Consider the following 26796-nt stretch of genomic DNA (forward strand, 5'->3'; position numbering starts at 1 on the left):
ATTGCACCCATCCAAGTGCACAAGATCTCTTCAGATGTGCACATGTTGAGGACGTTACCACTCCTTGTCAGTGTATAGTAGACATGAGAGTGATGTGGTGATATAACAGATGGTTAAGAAGAAATGTGTGGCTTATGCATAAGGGAGCTCCAGATGGATGGAGGTTGAAGCACTTCACCTAAATCAAGTGTACTGTCAGTCCTAAAGTATTGTTTATTGTTCCAGCGTTTGGGGTCAGTAGCAAGAAGGTCGCCTGACGCTTGCGGCATTGTTGACGCTTTTATCAAGCCGAATCTCAAGAAGCTGCTGCTCTCTTTCTTGCTGCAAAGTCTCGCCTTGCGGTGAGATTGCGGTCCGCTGGCGGGCGCTCTGATCTATCTCCTGCTGTACCTCCGAAATCGGTTTGTTGATCTGCCTCTCGTGACGCTCCTTTCTCGCTCGTGCGTCAGCTAGCTCCGCAATGACGGAGGTAATTGACTTCGCCCTGAGCTGCAACTTTGGTGCGTCCTTTGGCGTGATGGTGCTGGAGGCAACAGGAGGCGCTGCTAACGTCCATTTCTTCACCATTGTCCGTCTTCGTCGCAGGAGTCGTCATACGTGAGGGGCCAGATAAGGCCATCGTCCGAGCAAGCTCATCCGAACGGTGATCTGCCGACCCGTCTTCCTGTTGAACACTTCGTGGAAACTCTCGTTTATCCAAGACACGCTTGCGCTTCGACCTCTCAGCGCGGTGTGTTCACGAGATTTCAATTTCCGGTCCGTATCGTCTGCGCAGGCAGACACTATCCAATGTCTGTGTTCTCGCTGCACGGAAAGAATATCGCAGAACTGCATGCGATCTTTGTTATATTTATTTTGTGTACCGGGCTGTAGTGTATACATTCTCATGGGTTTGTGAGTGTAGGTGTAAGAGATACGTATGTGAGAAATTGTGACTTTGGGAGAACTCATGCTTACTAATTTCAGTTTTCGTGTGCATTTCACAGACTGCATATTTTGAAAAGGGTAAGTACTTTGTAATGATGGTCATCGGTATGTCAGTAATTTATTTTCCACTCAAAATAACAGCGCTGTAGGTCGTTGAATGGCAGTATAAATAAAGAAATGGCCAGGAGTGAGGAAATATTACATGTGAAACCAAATACATTGAGATTTTTGTAGTCAAAAGGTATGAATCGACTAATATGTAATAGTGTACAGATATTAAAAACCTAAAATACATATTATTGATGTTCCACAATAATGTTGTTTCATAGTTCGTTATGAACCCCCTTTTTGTGTATTCAAGTTCGTAACATGTTTGCGTTCCACCAAGAACCGACGGAATACTCCATAGATGTTGACTTATGTAGTCATTACTGAATCTTAGAAGAGAGTTTTTAAATTTCCATCTTGTAGTAATAGGTGTCGGAAAGCTAGGATGAATTCACTAGCGGAAAAGAAAATTCAGTTTGCTGCATACATATATCGTTTTTCTGATGATATGACTTTTAAATGTACACCTTAGTTGCGTTATTGCAAGTACTCAATTTGCATATTTGCTAGAAACTGGTGCTATATTGCTCCCTCAAGAACAGCTAAGACATGGCAGGAATGTTGGCCGAGTTTTTTTGCCGCTCCTGCAATAATTAGGTTTCCCAAGTACTCCAACTTAACGATTTGCGCTTCGCTAGTGTCGCTGATGAATCTGTTACAACAAATGTCTATCTTCAGAACTTTTTTCATTATTAGTAGCTGTTTGTCACGTGCCCAAACAAATTATTACACAGTTACTGCCAATATATGTATATAGCTTGTAGTAATATGTTAAATCTCCTGTTGGATTGTACTCTTCGATTTTAAGTATGAATGTTCAAGATTAACTTATGTTCAGTGTAGTGATTAGAGGTAATGCCCTGTTCATAGTGGTGGTAATATTGTTCTGTTTTAAAGCATAAACTGGTTTGATTTTTCTATGGAATTGTAACAACAGCAGTTTCATAATTGCTTTGAAACTTTACGGTGACGTGCATGCAGTGTTGAGAGACACTTACCGATGTTATAGGTAGCAACTTATTTTTTGCTACAGGTGGTGATCAGCTTTCCTGAGTCATGGACTGGAGACCTAATCAGTGAGTATTGAGTTCATCTTATTCACAATGGAAACCTATATTTATCTGTAAAGAAACTTGTTTCCTGCATAAATAAAGCCAGTCATCTTTTTGTGTTACATTTTGCATTATTACTGAGTGTTACCATTTCCATTGTGGTTTTGACAAAGAAGTAATTTGACTTGTAAATATCAAAGGAAGAAAACTATGTTTGGTTGCTGGTAATGGCTGTATTGACAGGCAGTATGAATGTTCATCCCTTGGGGGTGCCCTGAAATTAGCTTTACATGTGTCAATTTTATTCCATTAAGAATGGAAGGTAGGAGGTTCTGAAACAAATAAAAATTTATTTATTTAGTTTTTGCTGTGATGTCATCAATATGATGGCTTTTCTAAACATTTAATATGTATAGGTGTTAGTACTATAAGTAGTAAATACAACAATCTCTCTTTCTCTCTCTCCATCCTCTGACGGACAAGAACGCCACTCTTCACTGAATGTTCGGTATTATTCTTTTAATACAACCTGTTAACGCTCCCACACTGATTGTATTATTCAAGAGTCTGTGGAACTTGTTTTGCAAGCCACTTCTTTTGTGAATTATAATTATATTTTCTTAACATTCCCCCAGTTAATCTGTCTGGTATCTACTTTCTTACCATTTGTTCTATGTGGTCATTCCAATTTTAAGTTGTTCCATGTGGTTACCCATAGACAACAGCAGCATCCATGCTTCGCAGACTGTCCAACTTTATCCACTAAATCATTGATATATTTTGTAAACATTAATTGTCCATTCATGATCCCGTGGGGCACTCCTGAAATTAACTTTAGGTGTACCAATTTTATTCCGTCAAGAATAGTGTATTTCTTTCTATCTGGTAGAAGGTTCTGAAACCAATCAAAATTTATTTATTTATTTAATTTTTTGTGTGACGTCATCAGTATGATGGCCATTACAAACATTTAATATGTGTAGGTCTAGTGCTACAAGTAGTAATTACAACAATCGAAAATGCTTATCAAAATACATTACAATTTTTACACTTCTTAATCTGACAAGAATCAATAGATTACCACATACATAAAGTCTATCTTTTATAAAATCATCTCATTAATTTATAAAAATGCTTCAAACATCTTACCCCCATCTTATGGTTACATTATGTTACAGTATATCAGTGGTATTTTTATGTTTGTTGTTGTTGTTGTTGTTGTTGTTGTGGTCTTCAGTCCTGAGACTGGTTTGATGCAGCTCTCCATGCTACTCTATCCTGTGCAAGCTTCTTTATCTCCCAGTACCTACTGCAACCTACATCCTTCTGAATCTGTTTAGTGTATTCATCTCTTGGTCTCCCTCTACGATTTTTACCCTCCACGCTGCCCTGCAATACTAAATTGGTGATCCCTTGATGCCTCAGAACATGTCCTACCAACCGATCCCTTCTTCTAGTCAAGTTGTGCCACAAACTTCTCTTTTACCCAATCCTATTCAATACCTCCTCATTAGTTATATGATCTACTCATCTAATCTTCAGCATTCTTCTGTAGCACCACATTTCTAAAGCTTCTATTCTCTTCTTGTCCAAACTATTTATCGTCCACGTTTCACTTCCATACATGGCTACACTCCATACAAATACTTTCAGAAATGACTTCCCGAAACTTAAATCAATACTCGATGTTAACAAATTTCTCTTCCTCAGAAACGCTGTCCTTCCCATTGCCAGACTACATTTGATATCCTTTCTACTTCGACCATCATCAGTTATTTTGCTCTGCAAATAGCAAAACTACTTTAAGTGTCTCATTTCCTAATCTAATTCCCTCAGCATCACCCGACATAATTCAACTACATTCCATTAGCCTCGTTTTGCTTTTGTTGATGTTCATCTTATACCCTCCTTTCATAACGCTGTCCTTCCCTTCAACTGCTCTTCCAAGACCTTTGCTGTCTCTGACAGAATTACAATGTCATCGGCGAACCTCAAAGTTTTTATTTCTTCTCCATAGATTTTAATACCTACTCTGAATTTTTCTTTTGTTTCCTTCACTGCTTGCTCAATATAGAGATTGAGAGATATACTCCTTCCACCTTTCTGCTTTCCCTTCTTTGCTGAGACCTGGATTTCCATCTGAGCTCTTAATATTCATACAAGTGGTTCTCTTTTCTCCAAAGGTCTCTTTAATTTTCCTGTAGGCAGTATCTATCTTACCCCTCGTGAGATAAGCCTCTACATCCTTACATTTGTCCTCTAGCCATCCCTGCTTAGCCATTTTGCACTTCCTGTCGATCTCATTTCTGAGACGTTTGTATTCCTTTTTGCCTGCTTCATTTACTGCATTTTTATATTTTCTCCTTTGATCAATTAAATTCAATATTTCTTCTGTTACCCAAGGATTTCTACTAGCCCTCATCTTTTTACCTACTAGATCCTCTGCTGCCTTCACTACATCATCTCTCAAAGCTACCCATTCTTCTCCTACTGTATTTCTTTCCCCCATTCTTGTCAATTGTTCCCTTATGCTCTCCCTGAAACTGTGTACAACCTCTGGTTCTTTCAGTTTATCCAGGCCCCATCTCCTTAAATTCCCACCTTTTTGCAGTTTCTTCAGTTTTAATCTACAGTTCATAACCAATAGATTGTGGTCAGAGTCCACATCTGCCCCTGGAAATGTCTTACAATTTAAAACCTGGTTCCTAAATCTCTGTCTTACCATTATATAATCTATCTGAAACCTGTCAGTATCTCCAGGCTTCTTCCATGTATACAACCTTCTTTTATGATTCTTGAACCAAGTGTTAGCTATTTAGCTATGATTAAGTTGTGCTCTGTGGAAAACTCTATCAGGCGGCTTCCTCTTTCATTTCTTAGCCCCAATCCATATTCACCTACTAAGTTTCCTTCTCTCCCTTTTCCTACTACCGAATTCCAGTCACCCATGACTATTAAATTTTCGTCTCCCTTCACTATCTGAATAATTTCTTTTATTTCATCATACATTTCTTCAATTTCTTCGTCATCTGCAGAGCTAGTTGGCATATAAACTTGTACTACTGTAGTAGGCGCAGGCTTCGTGTCTATTTTGGCCACAATAATGCGTTCACTATGCTGTTTCTAGTAGCTTATCCTCACTCCTATTTTTTTATTCATTGTTAAACTGACTCCTGCATTACCCATATTTGATTTTGTATTTATAACTCGGTATTCACCTGACCAAAAGTCTTGTTCCTCCTGCCAGCGAACTTCACTAATTCCCTTTAACCTATCCTTTTCCCTTTTTAAATTTTCTAACCTACCTGCCCGATTAAGGGACCTGACATTCCACGCCTCGATCAGTAGAACGCCAGTTTTCTTTCTCCTTATAACGACGTCCTCCTGAGTAGTCCCTGCCCGGAGATCCGAATTGGGGACTATTTTACCTACGTAATATTTCACCTAAGAGGACGCCATCATCATTTAACCATACAGTAAAGTTGCATGCCCTTGGTAAAAATTACGGTTGTAGTTTCCCCTTGCTTTCAGCCATCCGCAGTACCAGCACAGCAAGGCCGTTTTGGTTAGTGTTACAAGGCCAGATCAGTCAATCATCCAGACTGTTGCCCCCTGCAACTACTGAAAAGGCTGCTGCCCCTCTTCAGGAACCACACGTTTGTCTGGCCTCGCAACAGATACCCCTCCGTTGTGGTTGCACCTCCGGTACGGCTATCTGTATCGCTGAGGCACGCAAGCCTCCCCACCAACGGCAAGGTCCACGGTTCTTTGGGGGGGTTATGTTTATTGCTTTAAAATTTTTTAGATGAATACAGACACCTTTCAATTAATATTATTTTTTTAGTTTTAATTTGAACAGCTTTCAGGGTTTCTTGACAACTTGTTATACCATAACAGCTTATTAATAAATGGGCCCCAGCCGTCATTTATAATGTAGCTCTTTGTCTGATAGTTATTACCTTCGTACCTGGTGCTGCGGTTAATTACTTCAGTTTTCTGGTAGACATAAAGGGTAATTAATTTATAGAGGTAAAAAAGTAGATGGTGAACTATTTGTGTTGCAGGAAAACTTAATGGGAAAAAGCTTTATAGCCCAGTCCATGTATAAATTCGCTTTTTTTTTTTTTTTTTTTTTTTTAGCAGCAGTACTCTGTCAAGGTGTGTCTGCAGTACAAACTCATATTTCTATGCAGTAGCTAAGAGAAAAGTTGATTGTCATGTAATACAAAATATTCCCGGTGTGGGAGGCCAGCATTTTGGAAATCTGGCAAGGAAGATACAGGTTATTACTAACTTTACTACATACAGCAGTAAACCATCAAAGGTTTAAGTCTAGATGGACACCTAGGCATTTAAGGTGGTTTCTTCTGCTGCCATTATGCCCTTTCCAAATGTCACTTTCAGGGATAATTTGCGTAATTTGACCTTTACACTTTGAGCATGGAAATACCTTATTAGTTGCTGAAAGTTACACTTTGTCACAGTCTTTGTTGTAGAATAAAACTGGGATGTCATCAGCGTAATTGACAATGTGCAAGGTAAAATAATGTACAGTGTCATTAATAAATGCTAGAAAAGGAAAATACCAAGAATTGAATCTTGTGGAACTCCTTTTATCACTATGTCACTTTTGGAATTGAAAGCTAAAACCTTATCATCACTTTAATGGGAGAAGTAATGGCAAAATATAAATAATTTACAAATAAAGGAGACCATCACCAAATGGCAGAGATGTTCAGTCATCGACAGGCACAAACAAAAGAATAAAAACTTTGCTGGTTTTCAGAAACAGTCTTCTGACGAGCTAGAATGCAAGTAGATGCACGAATGGATCCCCATCCCCCACCACGCACATACACGCCGCCCAACGTGCTCCCCACCCCCAGTCCCCACCCCAATCCACCTGCAGAACTGCAATCCAAGCATTGTGTGTCCAGCTGACACAATGTAGGTACGTGCATTGGCTTTTGTATGTATGTGTGTGTGAATGGGGGGGGGGGGGGTGCAGTTTAGGTTGTATTTCAACTCAGTGTCTCGGTTACTATTTGTTGTGTGGTCTCGTTTACTCCTACCTCACCGTCAATTTTATATCAAACAATGGAAACTCCATGTAGGAGTATCAGTAATGTAGGAACAAATAGTGTGTTACTTACCATAAAGAAGACATGTTTAGTTGCAGACAGGTACAATTAAAAGATGCTTACACAAACCCTTCAGCCACAACCTTCATCAGCAAAAAAGAAACATGTACCATTCATACACACAAGATGCACACTACTTGCACACAACAGCCAGCTCCAGCAGCTCGCATCAGAACACCACTATCATTTGGGATGGAAGCAGTAATCTGGAGGGGGTAATACTGTACGGGTTGGGGGAAAAATGGAATGCTGTCTTGCAGAATGTACAGTAACTAGAATGCCAACAGATGCAGTGTGAGGAGGTTGTGGGGGGAAAAGGGGGTGAAAAAGGAGAAGGGGGGATGGGTGGGTGCATTGGCATAGGGTGGGAGATGAAAATGGGGAGAAGATGATAGGACAGGAGTGACAAATGGGTGGTTGATGTGGGGCAGTGTGTTACATAGGTTGAGGCCAGCATAATTACGGGAGTGGAGAATGTTTGGTAACGATAACTCCCATCTGCACAGTTCGGAAAAGCTGGTGGTGGTGGGGGGAGACATAGGTTGAGGCCAGCATAACTACGGGAGTGGAGAATGTTTGGTAATGACAACTCCCATCTGCACAGTTCCGAAAAGCTGGTTGGGGGGGGGGGGGGGGAGATACAGATGACTCGGGTCGTGAAGTGGCCATTGAAATCAAGCATGTAATGTTCAGCTGCATGTTGGTCTACTTTTCTCTTGGCCACGGTTTGATGGTGACTGTTCATCCTGGTGTGGACAGATGGTTGGTAGTCATACCAATATAAAAGCAGTGCAATGATTGCAGCAAGCTGATAAATGACTTGGCTGCTTTCACAGGTGGCCCGGCCCTGATGGGGTAGGATAAATATGTGACAGGACTGGAATAGGAAGTGCTTTGTTTGTGGATTGGGCAGGCCTTACACCTGGTTCTTTCACAGGGATATGATCCTTGAGGCAAAGGGTTGGTATTGGGAATGGTATAGGGATGGACTAGGATGTTGTGGAGGTTGGGTGGGTGATGGAATACCACTTTTGGAAGGTAGATCTTAGAGAGGATGTCCCTCATTTCAGGACATGATGGTAGGTAATCAAAGCCCTAGTGAAGGATGTGGTTCAGTTGTTCCAGTCCAGGGCGGTACTGGGTGAAGAAGGAGGTGGTCATGTATGCATGAGGTGTGCTTGCTTGTGTTTATGGATGGTGTGTGTTTCTCTTTTACTGATGACTGCTGTGGCCAAAAGGTTTGTGTAAATGTCTTTTAATTTTGCCTGTCTGCAACTGAACGTGTCTTCTTTACAGTAAGTAGCAATCTGTCTTTTCCTACATTGTTGTCAATTTTATGTGGAAGTTTGGTACACTGTTTGTGACTCATCAGGTACATGGCTACAAGTTTCGTTGGTATTTAATGCCCACAGTTTAAGAGAAGCCCATAGTTACCTGAGTCAAAGGTTTGCTCAGGTCTAGAAATATTCCAGCATTGTGCATTCCCAGTTCTATTTACTGTGGTCTTCATGGAAGACACTCACATCAGTCGCATGCTAAGGCCTTTCCAAAATCCATGCTGTGACTTGGTAAGCATTTTGTATTGTGAGAGGAAAGCCGTGAGTTGCAATAGCATAACAGTTCCAAATATTCTACTGAAGTGGGGGTTAGTGATGTCAGTCAATAATGTGAAAGGTCTTCCTCACCCCTTTTCTATTTATGAGGGTTGCCCAGAGAGTAATGAACTACAATTTTTTCCCAGCTGAAAACAATGCTACGAAATCAAAACGTTACGTATGTATTATTTGAAGCCTTCTGATTGAGCGCATGAAGTTTCTGTCACTTCTGACCGATAGCGTAGGTGCAGGTCTGTTTCAAAATGGCATCTGTAGGCGATGTACATTACAAGCAATGTGCCGTCATTGAATTTTTCACTGTGGGGAATATTCACAAATCCTTGTGCAAGCTCTGTGGAGCATCTGCTGTCGACAGAAGTACAGTTAGTCACTGGGCAAGGAGGGTTAGATTATCAGAAGGTGGTTCGCCGGAGCTCCACGATTTGCAGAGGTCGGGGAGACCATCCACTGCTGTCACACCTGACATGTTGCAGTGAGCTCATGTCGTCATTCACGAGGACAGATAAGCAAAGGAAGTTCACTCAGTGATGCACTGGCTCTGCCACCATGTCAAGGATTGGTACCGACAGGGTATACACGCCCATGTTTCACGCTGGAGGAAGGCCATAGAAGGGGTTGGAAAAATAGGGCATGTAGATAAAACACCATTCTTTCGTACGTGTAATTCATATTATATTCAACAAAGAATAGTTGAAGAAAAAAATGTGGGGTATTAGTTTCTGAGCAACCCTTGTATTTATTGAAAATTACACTTTTTTAAGGCCTTGGGTATATATTTTCTCTAATACTAAAATTAATAAGATAGCTAAGGGGTTTAGTGATTTCATAGATACATTTCTCTGATACCACATTTGTGATACCATCCCATCCAAATTAGTATTTGTTCTTAAGCTTTTGTATCATGTTAAATATCTCCTTTTGATCCACATCTAGAAATTTGAGCCCAACACAAAGTGTAGTATTATTTGATGTCTCAGCCTATAGATATATAATGGGGGCTAGTTGATCAGAAAGAGGGATAAAGCGTTTATTGAACAACTTACATGTTTCATTTTGACTTTTCATGAGATGGCCTTTATTCCTAATGGAGGGTGGTTCACTTTGCACCTTGCGTATGGTTTTACGATGTTTACTTGACTAGTCTCTAGGATGCCTTACGTAGTTGACTGAACGCTCTATTGCAGCCCTGTTTATTGGTTTCCTGAGCATAAAAGTCTACCTTAAAGTTTTTGTACTTTTTCTTAATGTGCTCTTTCGTTTCATTATATATATTGCCAAGATCAAATATATATTCCACCTTAACCAGATTTGACTAGGTGGAAGTTTTAATCTAGTATTAGTCTCAGTAGGGAATTTTGTTTTTTTTCTCTGGTTATTGCTTTGAAAGGCAGAAATTGTCAAAATGTTCCAACATTGTTCTATAAAATTCATACCATTTGCTTTTCAACTCCTTTACCTGGTAAATTGTGTCCTTCTCACTGCTAGCTTAATTCAAAAGGTGCTGATGTTGGTGCTACTCGGAAACTGTTTCTTTTCAAATATTTTAGCAGTTTTTGATGCAACAATGCTTAAGTACTCCTGCAACTGACAATAATGATTTGAGTAATGAAAATCAATACTTTGGCAGTTAACACTGTCATCTATGTTTCTCTTGATTATTGCACCATCTATTTTACTGAACATTGAGTCTGTTATCCTAGTGTCCCCCCCCCATGAACCATGGACCTTGCCGTGGGTGGGGAGGCTTGAGTGCCTCAACGATACAGATAGCCGTACCGTAGGTGCAACCACAAGAGAGGGGTATCTGTTGAGAGTCCAGACAAACGTGTGGTTCCTGAAGAGGGGCAGTAGCCTTTTCAGTAGTTGCAGGGGCAACAGTCTGGATGATTGACTGATCTGGCCCTGTAGCACTAACCAAAATGGCCTTGCTGTTGTGGTATTGCGAACGGCTGAAAGCAAGGGGAAACTACAGCTGTAATTTTTCCCGAGGGCATGCAGCTTTACTGTATGATTAAATGATGATGGTGTCCTCTTGGGTAAATTGTTCCGGAGGTAAAATAGTCCCCCATTCGGATCTCCGGGCAGGGACTACTCAAGAGGATGTCGTTATCAGGAGAAAGGTTTATATGCCAACTAGCTCTGCAGATGATGAAGAAATTGATGAAATGTATGAAGAGATGAAAGAAATTATTCAGGTAGTGAAGGGAGACGAGAATTTAATAGTCATGGGTGACTGGAATTCGAGTGTAGGAAAAGGAAGAGAAGGAAACGTAGTAGGTGAATATGGATTGGGGCTAAGAAATGAAAGAGGAAGCTGCCTGGTAGAATTTTGAAAGACGGTTGTATACATGGAAGAAGCCTGGAGATACTGACAGGTTTCAGATAGATTATATAATGGTAAGACAGAGATTTAGGAACCAGGTTTTAAATTGTAAGACATTTCCAGGGGCAGATGTGGACTCTGACCACAACCTATTGGTTATGAACTGTAGATTAAAACTGAAGAAACTGCAAAAAGGTGGTAATTTAAGGAGATGGGACCTGGATAAACTGAAAGAACCAGAGGTTGTACACAGTTTCAGGCAGAGCATAAGGGAACAATTGACAAGAATGGGGGAAAGAAATACAGTAGAAGAAGCATGGGTAGCTTTGAGAGACGATGTAGTGAAGGCAGCAGAGGATCTAGTAGGTAAAAAGATGAGGGCTAGTAGAAATCCTTGGGTAACAGAAGAAATATTGAATTTAATTGATGAAAGAAGAAAATATAAAAATGCTTTAAATGAAGCAACAAAAAGGAATACAAATGTCTCAGAAATGAGATCGACAGGAAGTGCAAAATGGCTAAGCAGGGATGGCTAGAGGACAAATGTAAGGATGTAGAGGCTTATCTCACGAGGGGTAAGATAGATACTGCCTACAGGAAAATTAGAGAGACCTTTGGAGAAAAGAGAACCACTTGTATGAATATTAAGAGCTCAGATGGAAACCCAGTTCTAAGCAAAGAAGAGCAAGCAGAAAGGTGGAAGGAGTATATAGAGGGTCTATACAGGGGCGATGTTCTTGAGGTCAATGTTATGGAAATGGAAGAGGAGGTAGATGAAGATGAAATGGGAGATATGATACTGCGTGAAGAGTTTGACAGAGCACTGAAAGACCTAAGTCGAAACAAGGCCCCAGGAGTAGACAACATTCCATTAGAACTACTGATAGCCTTGGGAGAGCCAGTCCTGACAAAACTCTGCCATCTGGTGAGCAAGATGTATGAGACAGGTGAAATACCCTCAGACTTCAAGAAGAATGTAATAATTCCAATCCCAAAGAAAGCAGGTGTTGACAGATGTGAAAATTACCAAACTATCAGTTTGATAAGTCACAGCTGCAAAACACTAATGCAAATTCTTTACAGACGAATGGAAAAACTGGTAGAAGCCGACCTCGGGAAAGATCAGTTTGGATTCCGTAAAAATATTGGAACACGTGAGGCAATACTGACCCTACGACTTATCTTAGAAGAAAGATTAAGGAAAGGCAAACCTATGTTTCTAGCATTTGTAGACTTAGAGAAAGCTATTGACCATGTTGACTGGAATACTCTCTTTCAAATTCTGAAGGTGGCAGGGGCAAAATACAGGGAACAAAAGGCTATTTACAATTTGTACAGAAATCAGATGGTAGTTATAAGAGTCGAGGGGCATTAAATCGAAGCAGCGGTTGGGAAGGGAGTGAGACAGGGTTGTAGCCTATCCCCGATGTTATTCAATCTGTATATTGAGCAAGCAGTCAAGGAAACAAAAGAAAAGTTCGGAGTAGGTATTAAAATCCATGGAGAAGAAATAAAAACTTTGAGGTTCGCCGATGACATTGTAATTCTGTCAGAGACAGCATAGGACTTGGAAGAGCAGTTGAACAGAATGGACAGTGTCTTGAAAGGAGGGTATGAGATGAACATCAACAAAAGCAAAACGAGGATAATGGAGTTGAATTATGTCGGGTGATGCCGAGGGAATTAGATTAGGAAATGAGACACTTAAAGTAGTTTTGCTATTTGGGGAGCAAAATAACTGATGATGGTCGAAGTAGAGAGGATATAAAATGTAGACTGGCAATGACAAGGAAAGCGTTTCTGAAAAAGAGAAATTTGTTAACATCGAGTATTGATTTAAGTGTCAGGAAGTCATTTCTGAAAGTATTTGTATGGAAGTGAAACATGGACGATAAATAGTTTAGACAAGAAGAGAATAGAAGCTTTGGAAATGTGGTGCTACAGAAGAATGCTGAAAATTAGATGGGTAGATCACGTAACTAATGATGAGGTATTGAATAGAATTGGGGAAAAGAGGAGTTTGTGGCACAACTTGACTAGAAGAGGGGATCGGTTGGTAGGACATGTTCTGAGGCATCAAGGGATCACCAATTTAGTACTGGGGGCAGCGTGGAGAGTAAAAATCGTAGAGGGAGACCAAGAGATGAATACACTAAGCAGATGCAGAAGGATGTAGGCTGCAGTAGGTACTGGGAGATGAAGCAGCTTGCACAGGATTGAGTAGCATGGAGAGTTGCATCAAACCAGTCTCAGGACTGAAGACCACAACAACAACAATCCTAGTGTCAGAGCTTATTATATTTGTGAGATTGTGTGAATTTAATGTATCTGTCAGTTTCATAAGGGTCACAATACGGGAGTTGTCATCAATATTTAGGTCTCTGATTGTGCTAATTTCAGTTTGGCCTGCCTGCCCAACTGCTCTGCTAAGTGTGTCAAGGTAGTGTAAGACTTCAGTATTTAGTGGGCAATACTTTCCAATTACAGTACTTAGCTAATCCACGTGAATGAGCGTTTATGTGAACTGCAACACCAGCAATTTCAGTTGTTCCTTCCTTAGTGTATTGTTCAAGGCATAAGGTAAAACTTTATACAGGGCAATTGATGCTCTTGCCGTTGATTACATGTCAGCAATGGCTGCCGCGAGTGATGGTGGGTAGCTAAGGTGGTGGATCACCTGATTTATTTAGCTAATTAAAATGATGTTTTAGGGCTTATTGCAGGAGAAACAAATACAGCATTTTAATATAACAGCATCCATTAGCAAAGAACGTGTCATTGGTGCAATGTAACTGAATTTCCTCTGAAAAATTAGGATATACACAAGCATGCAATAAATGATTTAACACAAGTGTTGTTATATTCTTGCTGGTGTGGTCTATTTGTGCAACCAACTAAGGCCTTTTTTTCATGATGCACGCATTTTGGTTCTTTGTAGTTATGAAACGACAACTATTACAGGTCTCTGATGGCGCTTCACAAATAAAAGGGAGTGAAACATGTATGTCATAAAAACAAGCAGCCTTTTATTCAGTTGCATGGATGGATCACATCTTCAAGAGAATAATAATGTAGAAGTAACTAAGGAATGCCATAAAATATAAAAATTAGAATAACGCCATTCAAAATAAGACATTACACTATGGCTTGTAGATCATTGCTGCAGATTTAATGAAATGCATAAATAAATCTACCTTTTCACTATACCTTCTGCACCACATACAGTACAATACACCCATGGCACGGATCAGTGGCCATTTTGCTGCAGGTGAGAGATAATTGACAAAATTAAACTCAAACCAGACAACTTTCTACATCCAGGAAACAACAGTATAATGTAATGTACTGATCCACCTGAAGATAAGAGTGCAGACTCTTGAAATGCAGTGTGGGAAAGACTGAAGAGTGACTGATACAGATAATTGTGTTCATTAAATTTTGATGTTATAAACAGATGAAGTTTCCAATTCACAATCCAGCATGGATTACATAAAGTTAAAGAAGGGAAATGTGGAAAAAAGGGTTATGTAAGGGAAGCAAACTTGAGGACAATATTAGAGACCAAGAAGAGGCAGCAGATGAGGACGAAATGTGAGATGATATATTGTGAGAAGAATTTGACAGCACTAAAAGACCTAAATCGAAACAAGGCTGTTGGGCTGGATGCCATTCCCTCAGAACTACTGGTACCCTCGGCAGAGCCATCCATAGCATTATTCCAGCAGGCGTGCAAGGTGCACGATAACAGGTGAGATGCCCTCAGATTTCAAGAAGGGTGTAATAATTCAAATTCCAAATAAGACAGGTGTGAGTATTACAGAACTATCAGTTTAAGAAGTCATGCTTGCAAAATGCTGACAAGAATTATTTACAGATGAACTGAAAAACTGGTAGAATCCGATCTCAGAAATCAGTTTGGGTTCCTGAAATGTGGAACATGTGAGATGATACCAACTTTACAACTTACCTTAGAAGGCATGTTAAAGAAAGAGAGACCTACATTTATAGCGTTGGTAGATTTAGAGAAAGCTTTTCACAATGTTGACTGAAACAAAATCTTCTGAAACTTTGAATTTGTCAGGGATAAATTCCAGTGAGTGATGGTTATCTACAATTGGTACAAAAACCAGACTGCAGTCACAAGGTTCAAAGGACATGAAAGGAAAGCTGTAGTTGAGAATAGGATGAGGCAGGGCTGTTGCCTATCCCTGAATTTATTCAATCTGTTCATTGAATAAGAATTAAAGGAAACAAAGAAAAAAATTATAAATCGAATTAAAATTCAGGGAGAAGAAATAAAAACTTCGAGGCTTACTGATGACATTGTAATTTTGTCAGAGGCAAAAAAGGACTTGGAAGAAGATTCAGAAGGAATGGTACCATGGAAAGCTGCTGTGAAATGAACATAAGTGAAAGTAAGAGAGAGGTGCTAAGCAATCAAATTAAATCAGGCAATGTTAGGGAAATTAGATTAGGAAATGAGACAGTAAAAGTTATAGATGAGCTTCGCTGCTTGGGCAGAAAAATAACTGACAATGACCATAGTAGAAAGTATATACAATGCGGTTTGACTTTAGCAGGGAAAGCTTTTTTGGAGAAGAGAAATTTGTTCACGTCGAATATACGAGAGTGTGCTGAAAAGTATGTGAAAACCCTTAAAGATTTTCAAATAAAGCAAACGTTATTAACATTCTGAATCTTTACTCTCTACATATTTCTCAAAATAGTCACTCTGATGATGAACATGTTTCTTCCAATGAGAGACCAGTTTATTGATACCGTCACTGTAGAATGTTTGACTTTATTAATGGAGTCGCAACCTCAGCTCTGCTTACACTGCTTCATGACTATCTAAGTGAAGTCCTCAAAGATGTTCTTTAAGTTTTAGAAATGGATGAAAATTGGATGGGGGCAAATCAGGACTGTATGGAGGGTGATCGATGACAGTGAACCCGAGGTGTTGGATTGTTGCAGATTTCGCTGCCCTGGCATTTAGCCTGGCATTGTCATGCCTAAGAAGAGGGTGCTTCACATGTGGAGGAACTCTTTAAATTTGGAACTTAATTACAGCACGCTGTTTCTCATACACCGATGTACAGTATACATCACATACAAAGTGCCATCTTACACACTACAATTTGGAAGTCTTTTGTGGCAGTAGGCTGCAAATGTGTAGACATGAAGGATAAAGACCTAGGATGTTAATAATGTTTGTTTTTATTTGAAAAGAAAATTGGATGAATTACTATTCAGCACATCCTCATAAATTTAAGGCATTTGCTTGGAATGTAGCATTTTGTGAAAGTGTAACACAGACTATAAACTATTCGGAAAATAAAAGAATAGAAGCTGTTGAAATGTGATGCTAGAGAAGAATGCTGAAGATCGGATGGGTAGATCCGGTAACTAATGAGATGGTATCGAGTCGAATGTTAGGCGAAAAAAGAAATTTATGTCAGTACCTAACTGAAAGAAGGGGTTGACTTACAGGACGCATTCTGAGGCATCAAGGAATTGTCAGCTTATTAATGAAGTGAAGATGGGGGGAGGGAGGTGCAGTGGGTGGAGGGGGGAGGGAATTGTAGATGTACAGTAAGCAGGTTCAAATGGATATAGATAGCAGTAATTATTTAGAATTGAAAAGGTCTGAGTAGTGTGGAGAGCTGCATCAAACCAGCCTTTGAACTAAAGACCACAACAAAAGTATCTGTTTGGTCCTCAAGTTCATAGCTTTTTTCCATAAGTTTAATGAACACAACAGGTACACATAACAGAAATTTCAATCGTCGGCAATATCTTCTCCTTCACCATTTACAACAGTCTGCCAATGCTGGGGTAACTTGATTCTGCAACTGTGGAAATCACTTGGTTTTGAGGTGAAGAACTTGTGGATCCGTGTTTGGAGTGCATTTTCATGCTGAAAGGAAGATCCTTGAAGGTTGTTAGAATGTGAAAACCTGATAGCGCGAGACTGGGTGAATAAGATGAGTGCGGAATGACTTCCCAACCAAAATCCTGTTCAGTATTTTTTGTCAGTGTAGCAGAATGCAGGCAGGCATTATCGTGGAGTAGCATAGTCTTCCTTGGGTTGTGTCTGCAAGATGTCTCTGTTGTTGACAATAAATATCAGCAGTAGTGAGTACACCTCGGGGAAGCAGTTCCATAGTTCACCATACTGTTACTGGTCCAGCATATGCATAACATTATCTTTTGTGCATGTGCACAGGTCTTTGTAGGGGGAGTTGCTGCTTTGTTTGAACTCAGGCATTCCTTTCTTTACATTATGTTAGCATAAAGACACCATTGCTCATCACTGCTTATAATAAAGGATAGGAATAGTTGGATTTGTTCACGAGTCAGTTGGCGACGGACAGGCAGAGGTGCGCCTATGATTTTTGTGACTTTGGCATGGAGCATGCTGTGCCCATACACCTGATTTTTGAACCTTCCCCATGTCATGCAAATATCACACAATGTCAGGATGATCACAGTTTATCACATTTGCCTGTTCTCAAGTACACTGATGTGGATCATTGAGGATTAATGCATTTAAATTATCTTCGTCAAACCCTGAACATCTTTCAGAAAGTGGAGTGTCACTGACGTCAAAATGATCCTCCCTAAAACAAGAAAAACCATTTTCTTGCTGTGCTCTATGGCATTATTTGCGTAAATAGCACAGGTGTTTCTGGCTGCCTCCACTGCTGTCACCCCTGTATTGAACTCGAAACGGAAGAATATGTTGGAAACATTCTGATTTCTCTATTTGGCAATCGCTTTTTTTGCATCCATAACTCTACTCACTACCTCCAAATGATAAAATGACAATATGTAAACTCAAATAGCAACTAGGAACTGAAAATAAAAAATGATAAAAATAATAGATAAATGAACCCATAGCAACTGGAATACCAACATGCAAAACAAACTCCATGAATTTATGCACCGACCTAATACATACAAAATAGCATAGATGCAGCCAGGTCACGGGGCCACATATGTGTGTACGCATTGCATATGTGTGAATGTGTGTGTGATTTTTGTTCCAAAAGAAGAACTTTTGGCTGAAAGCTGAAATGTTCAGTAGTCTTTCAATTGTGCTTGTCTGCGAGTCAGCGCCTCCTCTGTGTTGAGTAGCAATCTATGCTTTTTGTGATGTTTTTTTTTTTTCGTTCCTAGATTTTACATTGTTTTATTATTATTCTTGTTATTGTTATTAGTATTACTATTATTACTGGGCAAGTATTACATTACGTTTCAGTGAGAACTGGTGCTGTAGACCATGTGTTGCTTCAATAGTTTGTACCATTTGACAGTATGTTCAAAGCTCCAGCAGTTCTTGTTGTTTCATCTCGACATTCTGTCTGAGAACTTCCTCGAGAACATAGATTGACAAGTGTTTCTTTTATTATTGTATTGTGTTTCCTGTGGTCTGGCTTTCGAAGTAGCTATCCTTTCTACTCTAATCGTCTCACCACCAGTTTGCGTTCTACATTAAATTGTTTCAAGAGTCGTTAGCTCTCCAGTCTTTCTAGTTCTCCTAGTGCCATTTTTGGATACGATATTCATTCACAGGTCTTTCTCAGCATTTCTCATGTCGAAACATTTTGTTCTCTTAGGTGTTTGGCCACTGCTAGCAGGCAATATTTATGCCTTGTGTCTCTCCTAAAAGTTGCCAGATCTCATTTCCTGGTCATTTGAAAGCTATTATTAATTTAATTTTTGTGACACAATGTAGTAACGATCCCCAACAAAGACTGCTCATTCGGTCTTTCGTCAAAGACTCACTGTCAATCGAAAATGTTGTTTTAATTCTAACTACAGACCATCAACAATGGACAGAGGGGGAGAGAGGGTGTATCCTGTTGCAGAGAATGCTGTATAACATGACAGTCATGACCTTGTGCCTGTTTCACAGCTGCTATCTGGATTCTTCCTCAAGGCACCAGCTTCTCAGAACTGTACAGGTTGGAACTGGCATTAGAATGTGTCTTCGGTTCTCACCACCCACCCAGCATTAATCTACGTTTACATCTATGTGGATACTGTGTAATTCACACTTAAACACTTAAGTGCCTGGCAGAGGGTTCACCAAAGCACCTTCACAATAATTCTCTGTTATTCCACTCTCAAACTGCACACAGGAAAAATGAATATCTTTCTGTGCAAGCTCTAATTTCCGGTACTTTATTATCAGGATTGTTTCTACCTATGTAAGTAGACGTCAACAAAATATTTTTGCATTCAGAGGAGAAAGTTGGTGATTGAAATTTTGTGAGAAGATCCCACCATAACAAGAAATACCTCTCTTTTAATGATGTCCACCCCGTATCGTGTCTGTGATACTCTCTCCCCTATTTCTCGATAATACAAAATATACTGTTCTTCTTTGAATTTTACCAATGTACTCTGGTTATCCTATCTGGCTAGGATAACACACCAAGCAGCAGTACTCCAAAAGAGGACTGACAACTGTAGTGTAGGCAGTCTCTTTAGTAGATCTATTGCATCTTCTAAGTGTTCTGTCAATCAATTGCAGTCTTTGGTTTGCCTTCCCCACAACATTTTCTGTGTGTTGTTTCCATTTTAAGTTGCTCATAATTGTAATTCCTAGGTATTTAGTTGAACTTACAGCCTTTAGATTTGATTGATTTATCGTGTAATCAAAGTTTAATGGTTTCTTTTTAGCACTCATGGGATGACCTCACTTTTCATTATTTAGGGTCAATTGCCAATTTTTGTACCATACACATATCTTATCTAAAACATTTTGCAGTTGGTTTTGATCTTCTGATGATTTTACTTGACTGTAAATGAAGCACCAGCTGCCAACAACCTAAGGCGGGAGTTCACATGGTCTCGTAAATCTTTTGTACAGATAATGAACAGCGGAGGGCCTATACTACTACCTTGGGGAACGCCATGAATCACTTGTTTTACTCAGTAACTTTCCATCAGTTAGCTCTCAGGGGCTCGGCATTAATTTGCTGGGTATGGGCTTGGTGACCCCGGGGTTCCTGAGCTGGGGACCGGTCAGGGCTGCAAGCCCCCCTGTACCGTAAGCTCTGGGCATGCTTTAGCGACCACCGTGTGGCGTGGCGATGGAACGTTGTTTGTCTCAGGCGAAATCTCTATAACGAACCCTTCAATCTCAAGGTGTGCGGTGCACTGATGAGGTGCATGGCTGCTGAGGTGGAACAGTCATTAGCGGGCGACCTCTGAGGAACCTGCCGCACCTCAGTTGTATAAGGCTTACTCAGGCATGCGGGGCTCTGTCTGAGTGGACCCTTATTTCCCTAACTGCTCATGGGACCGAAATGGATCGTCCGAAATCTTCCTTTCCTCCTCCCAGTGGAATGGGTGAGCCACTGGGAGGTACTAACACCCCAACTAGTAAGAGGGCTTGGGTAGCCAGTCCTCCAGATGTGAAAGTAAGACAGCACACAGCTGTAAAGAGTAACAGAGCACAGGATGGTAATCAGAATGTGTTTTTAGTAATCAAACAGAAAGAAGGTAGTTTCCAGACAGTCTCGCCTTTTTACATCCAGAAGGGCTTAGAAGGAGTTGATCCAGTTCCCAACAAGTTGTTAATATGCAGAGTGCAAAGTGCCTGGGCAAATATGCCATCGATACAGAGCTCCACAGCACTTTGAACTTCGGCAAAGGTGTTGTGTCATGTCGGGATCTAGTGGATATTCCTGTTGAAGAATTGAAGAGTGAGTGGGCTCTGGAGGAAATTGTGGATGTCCAGACTGTCATGAAAAGGGTGGATGGAAATCTGGTGAAATCTGACTCCTTCATTCTTACCTTCAACACACCCAACTCCCAGAGCACGTCAAGGCAGGCTTTCTTCGCCTAAAAGTATGACCTTATGTTCCAAACCCAATGGCTGTTCCAAATGCCAGCGTTTTGGGCATACAACCCTTGGGTGTAAAGGAGAAGCGACATGTGGAAACTGTGGTAAGGCCGCTCATGAAGGAGTTGGTTGCTCGTCTCAAGCTAGATGTATCAACTGCTCTGGACAACACCTGGTTTGGAATAGGGACTGCAGAATCTTTTTTAGAGGAACGCAAAGTACAGGAAATAAAAACAACTAAGCGTATACCCTATGGTGAGGCAAAAAAATTTAAAAGTCCATGCGGCCTCCCACATTTGCTACGTCTTTTGCGTCCATTCTTCAGAAGCCTACTCCAAAATCTGATGCCTCTATACAAACGGAGATGGCGAGTGTTGGCACAAACACTGCTGCATGTCAGTGCACTTGCCAGGCAGCAAGTGATTCAACACAGTAGCCCCCCTGCAACAACAGACAAAGCTACAGTGGCCAACTTGAGTGAGACCTGCCTGAGTCTGTTCAGAAGCCCAGCACAGCCATTACCATTCCTCCTCCAGCTCAAGCAAAGCCCACAAAACTGTGGAAAGCTACTGTAAAGGAGAAACAGCTGGTAAAGTAAAGTGGTAAACCATCCGACCATGTCGATCTGATTCTGCATGATGCTTCATGTGACTCCTCCTCAGAGCCGTTATAGTATGAGGAATGTGTCGGGCAATCATCTCGACCCACAACTGCCGTGCCTCCTGCTCCAGTCTCCCCACCCAGGCGGAGAGACAGGTTGAAGTTGTTACCCCCGTGATAGATGGTTCCCATCTTCAGTGGAATTTGGGGAGGGTTCAGGATGCATTTGGAGGAACTTTGTCTACTCTCTCAGTGTAGACCACTGTGTCTGTGTCTCCAGGAGACTCTTTTTCCCTGAGCTTCGGGACTATGTCCTCCTCAAGAAGGACGACGTGAGTGGCGAGAGAACTAGTGGAGGAGTCAGTATTTTTGTCAATACTGACTACCACTCCTCGCCTCTTTGCCTTTCGATGAATTTACAAACAGTTGCCATATCAGTGCACTTGCATCATCCGTTGACATTATGTTGCCTTTACGTGGTGCCACTTGATGCACTTGACGTACAGGCTCTCGGCAACCTTCTTGCACAGCTCCCGCACCCCTTCATCCTCTGTGTTAATTTCAATGCACACTATGTACTCTGGGGCTCTGCAACTAACCTGTCCCCGGGGAAGAGCAGTAGAACACCGTTACTCATTCCACGAAGAGTTCTATTTTATGGGAGACCATCAGGCGAATTTCAGGGAGAGGCGAGAGGTGCCCCACAGCTGCTTTAATGGGGACCAGCACTCTCCAAACCGATCCGCGAGACATTGCCCAGATGATGGCAGCCTATTTTGCCATGGTTACTGCAACAACTAGTCAGGATCCAGCTTTCCAGCGCCATGGAGCGGTTGCTAAGAGGGGCAGTGTGAATTTCCGGTCCGCCTCTGATGAAGATTACAACTGCCCATTCTCCATGTGGGAGCTGGATTCTGCATTGTCTGTGACTTGTGACACATCCCTTAGTCATGACAGAATCCATTATAGTATGCTGCGACACCTCACCAACTGAAACAAAGGTACCCTCCTCGCACTTTTTAATGCCATTTGGGCATCAGGCCATTATCCTGACTCGTGGCGTGAGGCCATTTTGATTCCTCTTGTAAAACCTGGGAAGGACCATATGCGCCAAATAGTTATCGCAGTGTTGCCCTCACTAGCTGCCTAGGAAAGGCCTTGGAGCGGATGGTCAACTGCCGCCTAGTCTGGATGTTAGAATCCAGGCAACTCTTAGTTGCTTTCAGTGTGGGTTCAGGAGGTATCGCTTCACCTTTGATAACCTGGTCCTCCTGGAGGTGGCTATACAACAGGCTTTCCTGCACTGGCATCACCTTTTAGGTATATTTTTTTGATATCGAGAAGGCGTACGATACTACTTGGAGACATCTTATCCTCGAGCAGCTTGGCAACTGGTGTTTTCGTGGTTGTCTTACCATTTTTATTTGGTCCTTTCTCTCGCCACGGTATTTTCGGTACAGAGTCAGTGGCGTTCTGTCTGAGCTGTTTGAGCAGGAAAACGGTACCCCTCAAGGTAGTGTTTTAAGTGTGACTGTCTTTGCCATAGCTATTAATAGTATTACCTCAGCAGTGCAAAGTCCTGTCCAGTGTTCTTTGTTTGGGGATGATTTCTCTGTGTTTTTCTGTTTTTCTCCTCTTCCAGCCTTGCCACGACAACACGTCATTTGCAACTCAAACTTCGACATTTGGATTAATGGGTGCAGAGGAGTGCGTTTAAGTTTTCAACTGAGAAGTCTGTGTGTGTTCTTTTTAGCCATTCTCATTCCATTTTAAACTTTCCCGAGTCGATGATAAGGGATGCTGTTCTTAATTCTACCGACACAGTGAGGTTTCTGGGCCTTATATTTGACAGCGAACTTACGTGGTTTGCCACATCTTAAGGACCTGAAGAAACGGTCACTTAAGGCTCTCAGTATTTTAAAATCTCTTAGTCACACTACATGGGGAGCAGACAGGACTTATCTGCTCTGGTTTTATAGGGCGTATGTGCGATCTCGGCTCGATTATGGTTGCACGGTGTATGGGTCTGCGAGACCTTCTTATTTGAAAATTTTGGACATGGTGCATCTTGAAGGCATTCGATTATCCACTGGGGCATTCAGAACAAGCCCCATACCAAGCCTCTGTGCAGAGGTTGGTGAACCACCACTTCACATTAGGTGACGGCTTCTTAATGTGCGCCAGATGTATAAATCACTGTTCACACCATACATACCTGCATACCATATGTTGCTCGGCTTCCACTGGCATGGCTTTTTCATACCAGGCAACGTGCAATGAGGCACTGTGGGATTTATGCACAGGATTGCCTTTTAGAGATGGACGTGGCTGGTCTTAATGTTTTACATTGAGATTGAAGCAGATTTCCACCCTGGCTCCTCCAGAGACCCAGAATTATTTTAGATTTGACTAATTTTAAGAAGGATAGTTACCAGATTTTACATATCAATCTCTTTTTTTTTTTAAACATTTTAGATATGCATAACTGTTTCATGGTCATTTACACTGATGGCTTCAAACATTGGAATTCCCTTGGCTGCTCTGTCGTGTTCGCAGACTGTGTCACCAGGATTCGCCTTCCTGCCGAGTATACCATTTTTTCCAGCAGAGCTCCACGTGATCCTGAAGGCACTGGAGCAGATACGTCGTCTTCTGAGCAAACGTTTTCTCATCTACTCCAATTTCCTTGCGCCTCACAATCATTGCAGAACCTATACCCAGCTGAGGCGTTGGTCTAGTTCATATTTAGCCAATTGTACTTGCTCCATCAGTGGGGTAATCACGTGTCATTCTACTGGGTGCCTGGTCATGTATGGATATGGGGCAATGAACAGGCCGATTGGGCTGCCAAGGAGGCCTGCATAGGACAGGGCGTGACACAGTGTCCTATTCCCTTGCAGTATGTTGTTTCTGTCCTGCACAGGAAGTGCATGCAGTTGTGGGAGGAGGAATGGCTGGCAGTGACGGCCAATAAGCTGTGGTTGGTGAAGTCCACAAACCGGCCATGGCATTCCTTCTGCTCAGGCGGGATAAAGTCACACTCACTCGTCTCTAGGATTGGGCACTGTCCTCTCACACATAGCTTTCTATTACGGCAGGAGGATCCCCGCTCCCCCGTTTTGTGATGCCTGTGGTGCGCACATCTCTGTCTGCCATGTTTTAACAGAGTGCATTTTATACTGTGATGCAAGGGCAGCAGCAAAAATTGATGGGGACCTGCCCTCTATTTTAGCTGATGATGAGACGAGTGTACTTAGGGTTTTAAAGTTTTGTGATGTGTCTGGCCTCTGGCCTAAACTTTTAGGCTGGAGGTTTTAGTGTGTTGTGGAGTGGATGGCATCTCCTTTTTTTTTCTTTCCTTGTGGTTCACCAGCCACATCCATCTGCTATATTGTTTTAGCTCCTTCTACCACTTTCTTCCTGTGTCATTCATGTTTTACTGTTGATGCCACGATTTGTCCCATGCTTTGGTGTGTGTCCGTATGGTTTTCCACACTTTGTTACATGTGTTTTACTTGCTGTTTTATCTTTCTGTTCTGGGTATTTTACTGACACTCATCTCAATCTGTTTTTGTGCAGACGCTAAAGACCTTGCCATCAGGTGCCCTTATCACCATCTCCATCCATCCATTTCCATCAGTTACTACGAACCGTGACCTCTCTGTCAGGAAATCACGAATCCAGTCCCGTAACTGAGCTGATATTCCATAAGCACACAATTTGATTACAAGCCACTTGTGAGGTACAGTGTCAAAAGCCTTCTGAAACTGTAGAAATGTAGAATCAATTTGAAATCCCTTGTCAATAACACTCAACACTTCATGTGAGTGAAGAGCAAATTGCGTTTCACAAAAACAATGTTTTCTAAACCCGTGTTGACTGTGTGTCAATAGACCATTCTCTTCGAGGTAATTAATCATGTTCAGACACAATATCGATTCCAAAATCCTGCTGCATATCGATGTTAATGATACGGGTCTGTAATTCAGTGGATTATTCCTATTGCTTTTCTTGAATATTGGTGTGACCTGTGCAACTTTCCAGTCTTCAGGTACGGATCTTTCGTCAAGCAAGTGGTTGTATATGGTTGTTAAGTATGGAGCTATTGCATTAGTATACTCTGAAAGAGACCTAATTGGTATCCAGTCTGGACTGGAAGGTTTACTTTTATTAAATGATTCCGTTGCTTCACTGCTTCGAAGATGTGTACTTCTAAGTTCTCATGTTGGCAGCTGTTCTTGATTCAAATTCTGGAATATTTACTTTGTCTTAATTTGTGTTAATTTGTTCAGTCTGAGAATTTCTTCTCAGCAACTATTCCTTTCTACAAAACCTTTTAGTTTTCTAATCTGTCTATTTTTTCCACCCCTCCACACACAGTGCATTTAGCTTTTTTGCTCTTATTAACTCTTGGTCGATGTTTTATAAGTAATCTCTATAATGCTTATTGCTGTTCCTTCCACGTCTAACTTGCAGATTTTCGAATCTCATCTGGTGAAGTTCTCAGCAATCGGCCTTTCCTTTTCATCGCGTCTTGTAAGTCTTGCCTGACCCAGAGTTCTTGGTGACTTTTCCAAACTCTCTCCATTTCCTAAACCCCACCAGTCCTTTTCCTTCATCCATCTTCCTTTCTGTTCAATCGTTCTGCCAGGAGAAGGAGCCACTGAGTCTGAATGCTTGCATAATTTGGTTTAACATTTAACTTTCTTAGAAAATTTGTGCGACTTTTAATGTATCCGCTACAATGGTACATTAAATGTTGCATGCTGTAGGTTTCTTGATTCATTCTTTTAAACAGTAGTTTTCAATAATGCTTCACTTTTAACCTGTTTACAAAAGAATACGATGTGCTAAATCTGCGTAGAAGAAATTGCAGAAAGGTAATTTTGCAAGACGCCAGATCTGCTAGGGTTGCAGATTCACTCTGGTATTGCCTTGCCTGCAGTAACAGTTTTCTGTGTATAGTGCAGGTACAAATATGTGCTTTATACTTTTACAGGCTATTTCTTAAATCTTGACAGTCCTCCTCCTGTTGTCTTTGACCATTTGGGTGGTCTGCCTTCAATTTTTAGACTCAGTTTACTGATTTGTCCACATCTTTCTTGTGTAGCAAAATGATAGTCTTGCCTACTGTGTAATACCTAACTTTCAAACCTTACGGATAGTTGTAGCC

At 41.2% G+C, this 26796-nt stretch overlaps 1 protein-coding gene across 1 annotated transcript in view; it reads left to right on the forward strand.

Moving 5' to 3' along the window:
- Positions 1–833: 833 nt before the first annotated feature.
- LOC124551146 (nuclear RNA export factor 1-like) overlaps positions 834–26796 on the forward strand; it is a 214143-nt gene continuing 188180 nt past the window's right edge. The window contains exons 1-2 of the mRNA XM_047126110.1: positions 834–1005; positions 2069–2111. Coding sequence (XP_046982066.1) covers positions 2092–2111 — 20 coding nt within the window. The 5' untranslated portion in view covers positions 834–1005; positions 2069–2091. The remainder of the gene's footprint in view (positions 1006–2068; positions 2112–26796) is intronic.

This window comes from Schistocerca americana, chromosome 9 (assembly GCF_021461395.2).
Source record: "Schistocerca americana isolate TAMUIC-IGC-003095 chromosome 9, iqSchAmer2.1, whole genome shotgun sequence".
NCBI lineage: Eukaryota > Metazoa > Arthropoda > Insecta > Orthoptera > Acrididae > Schistocerca > Schistocerca americana.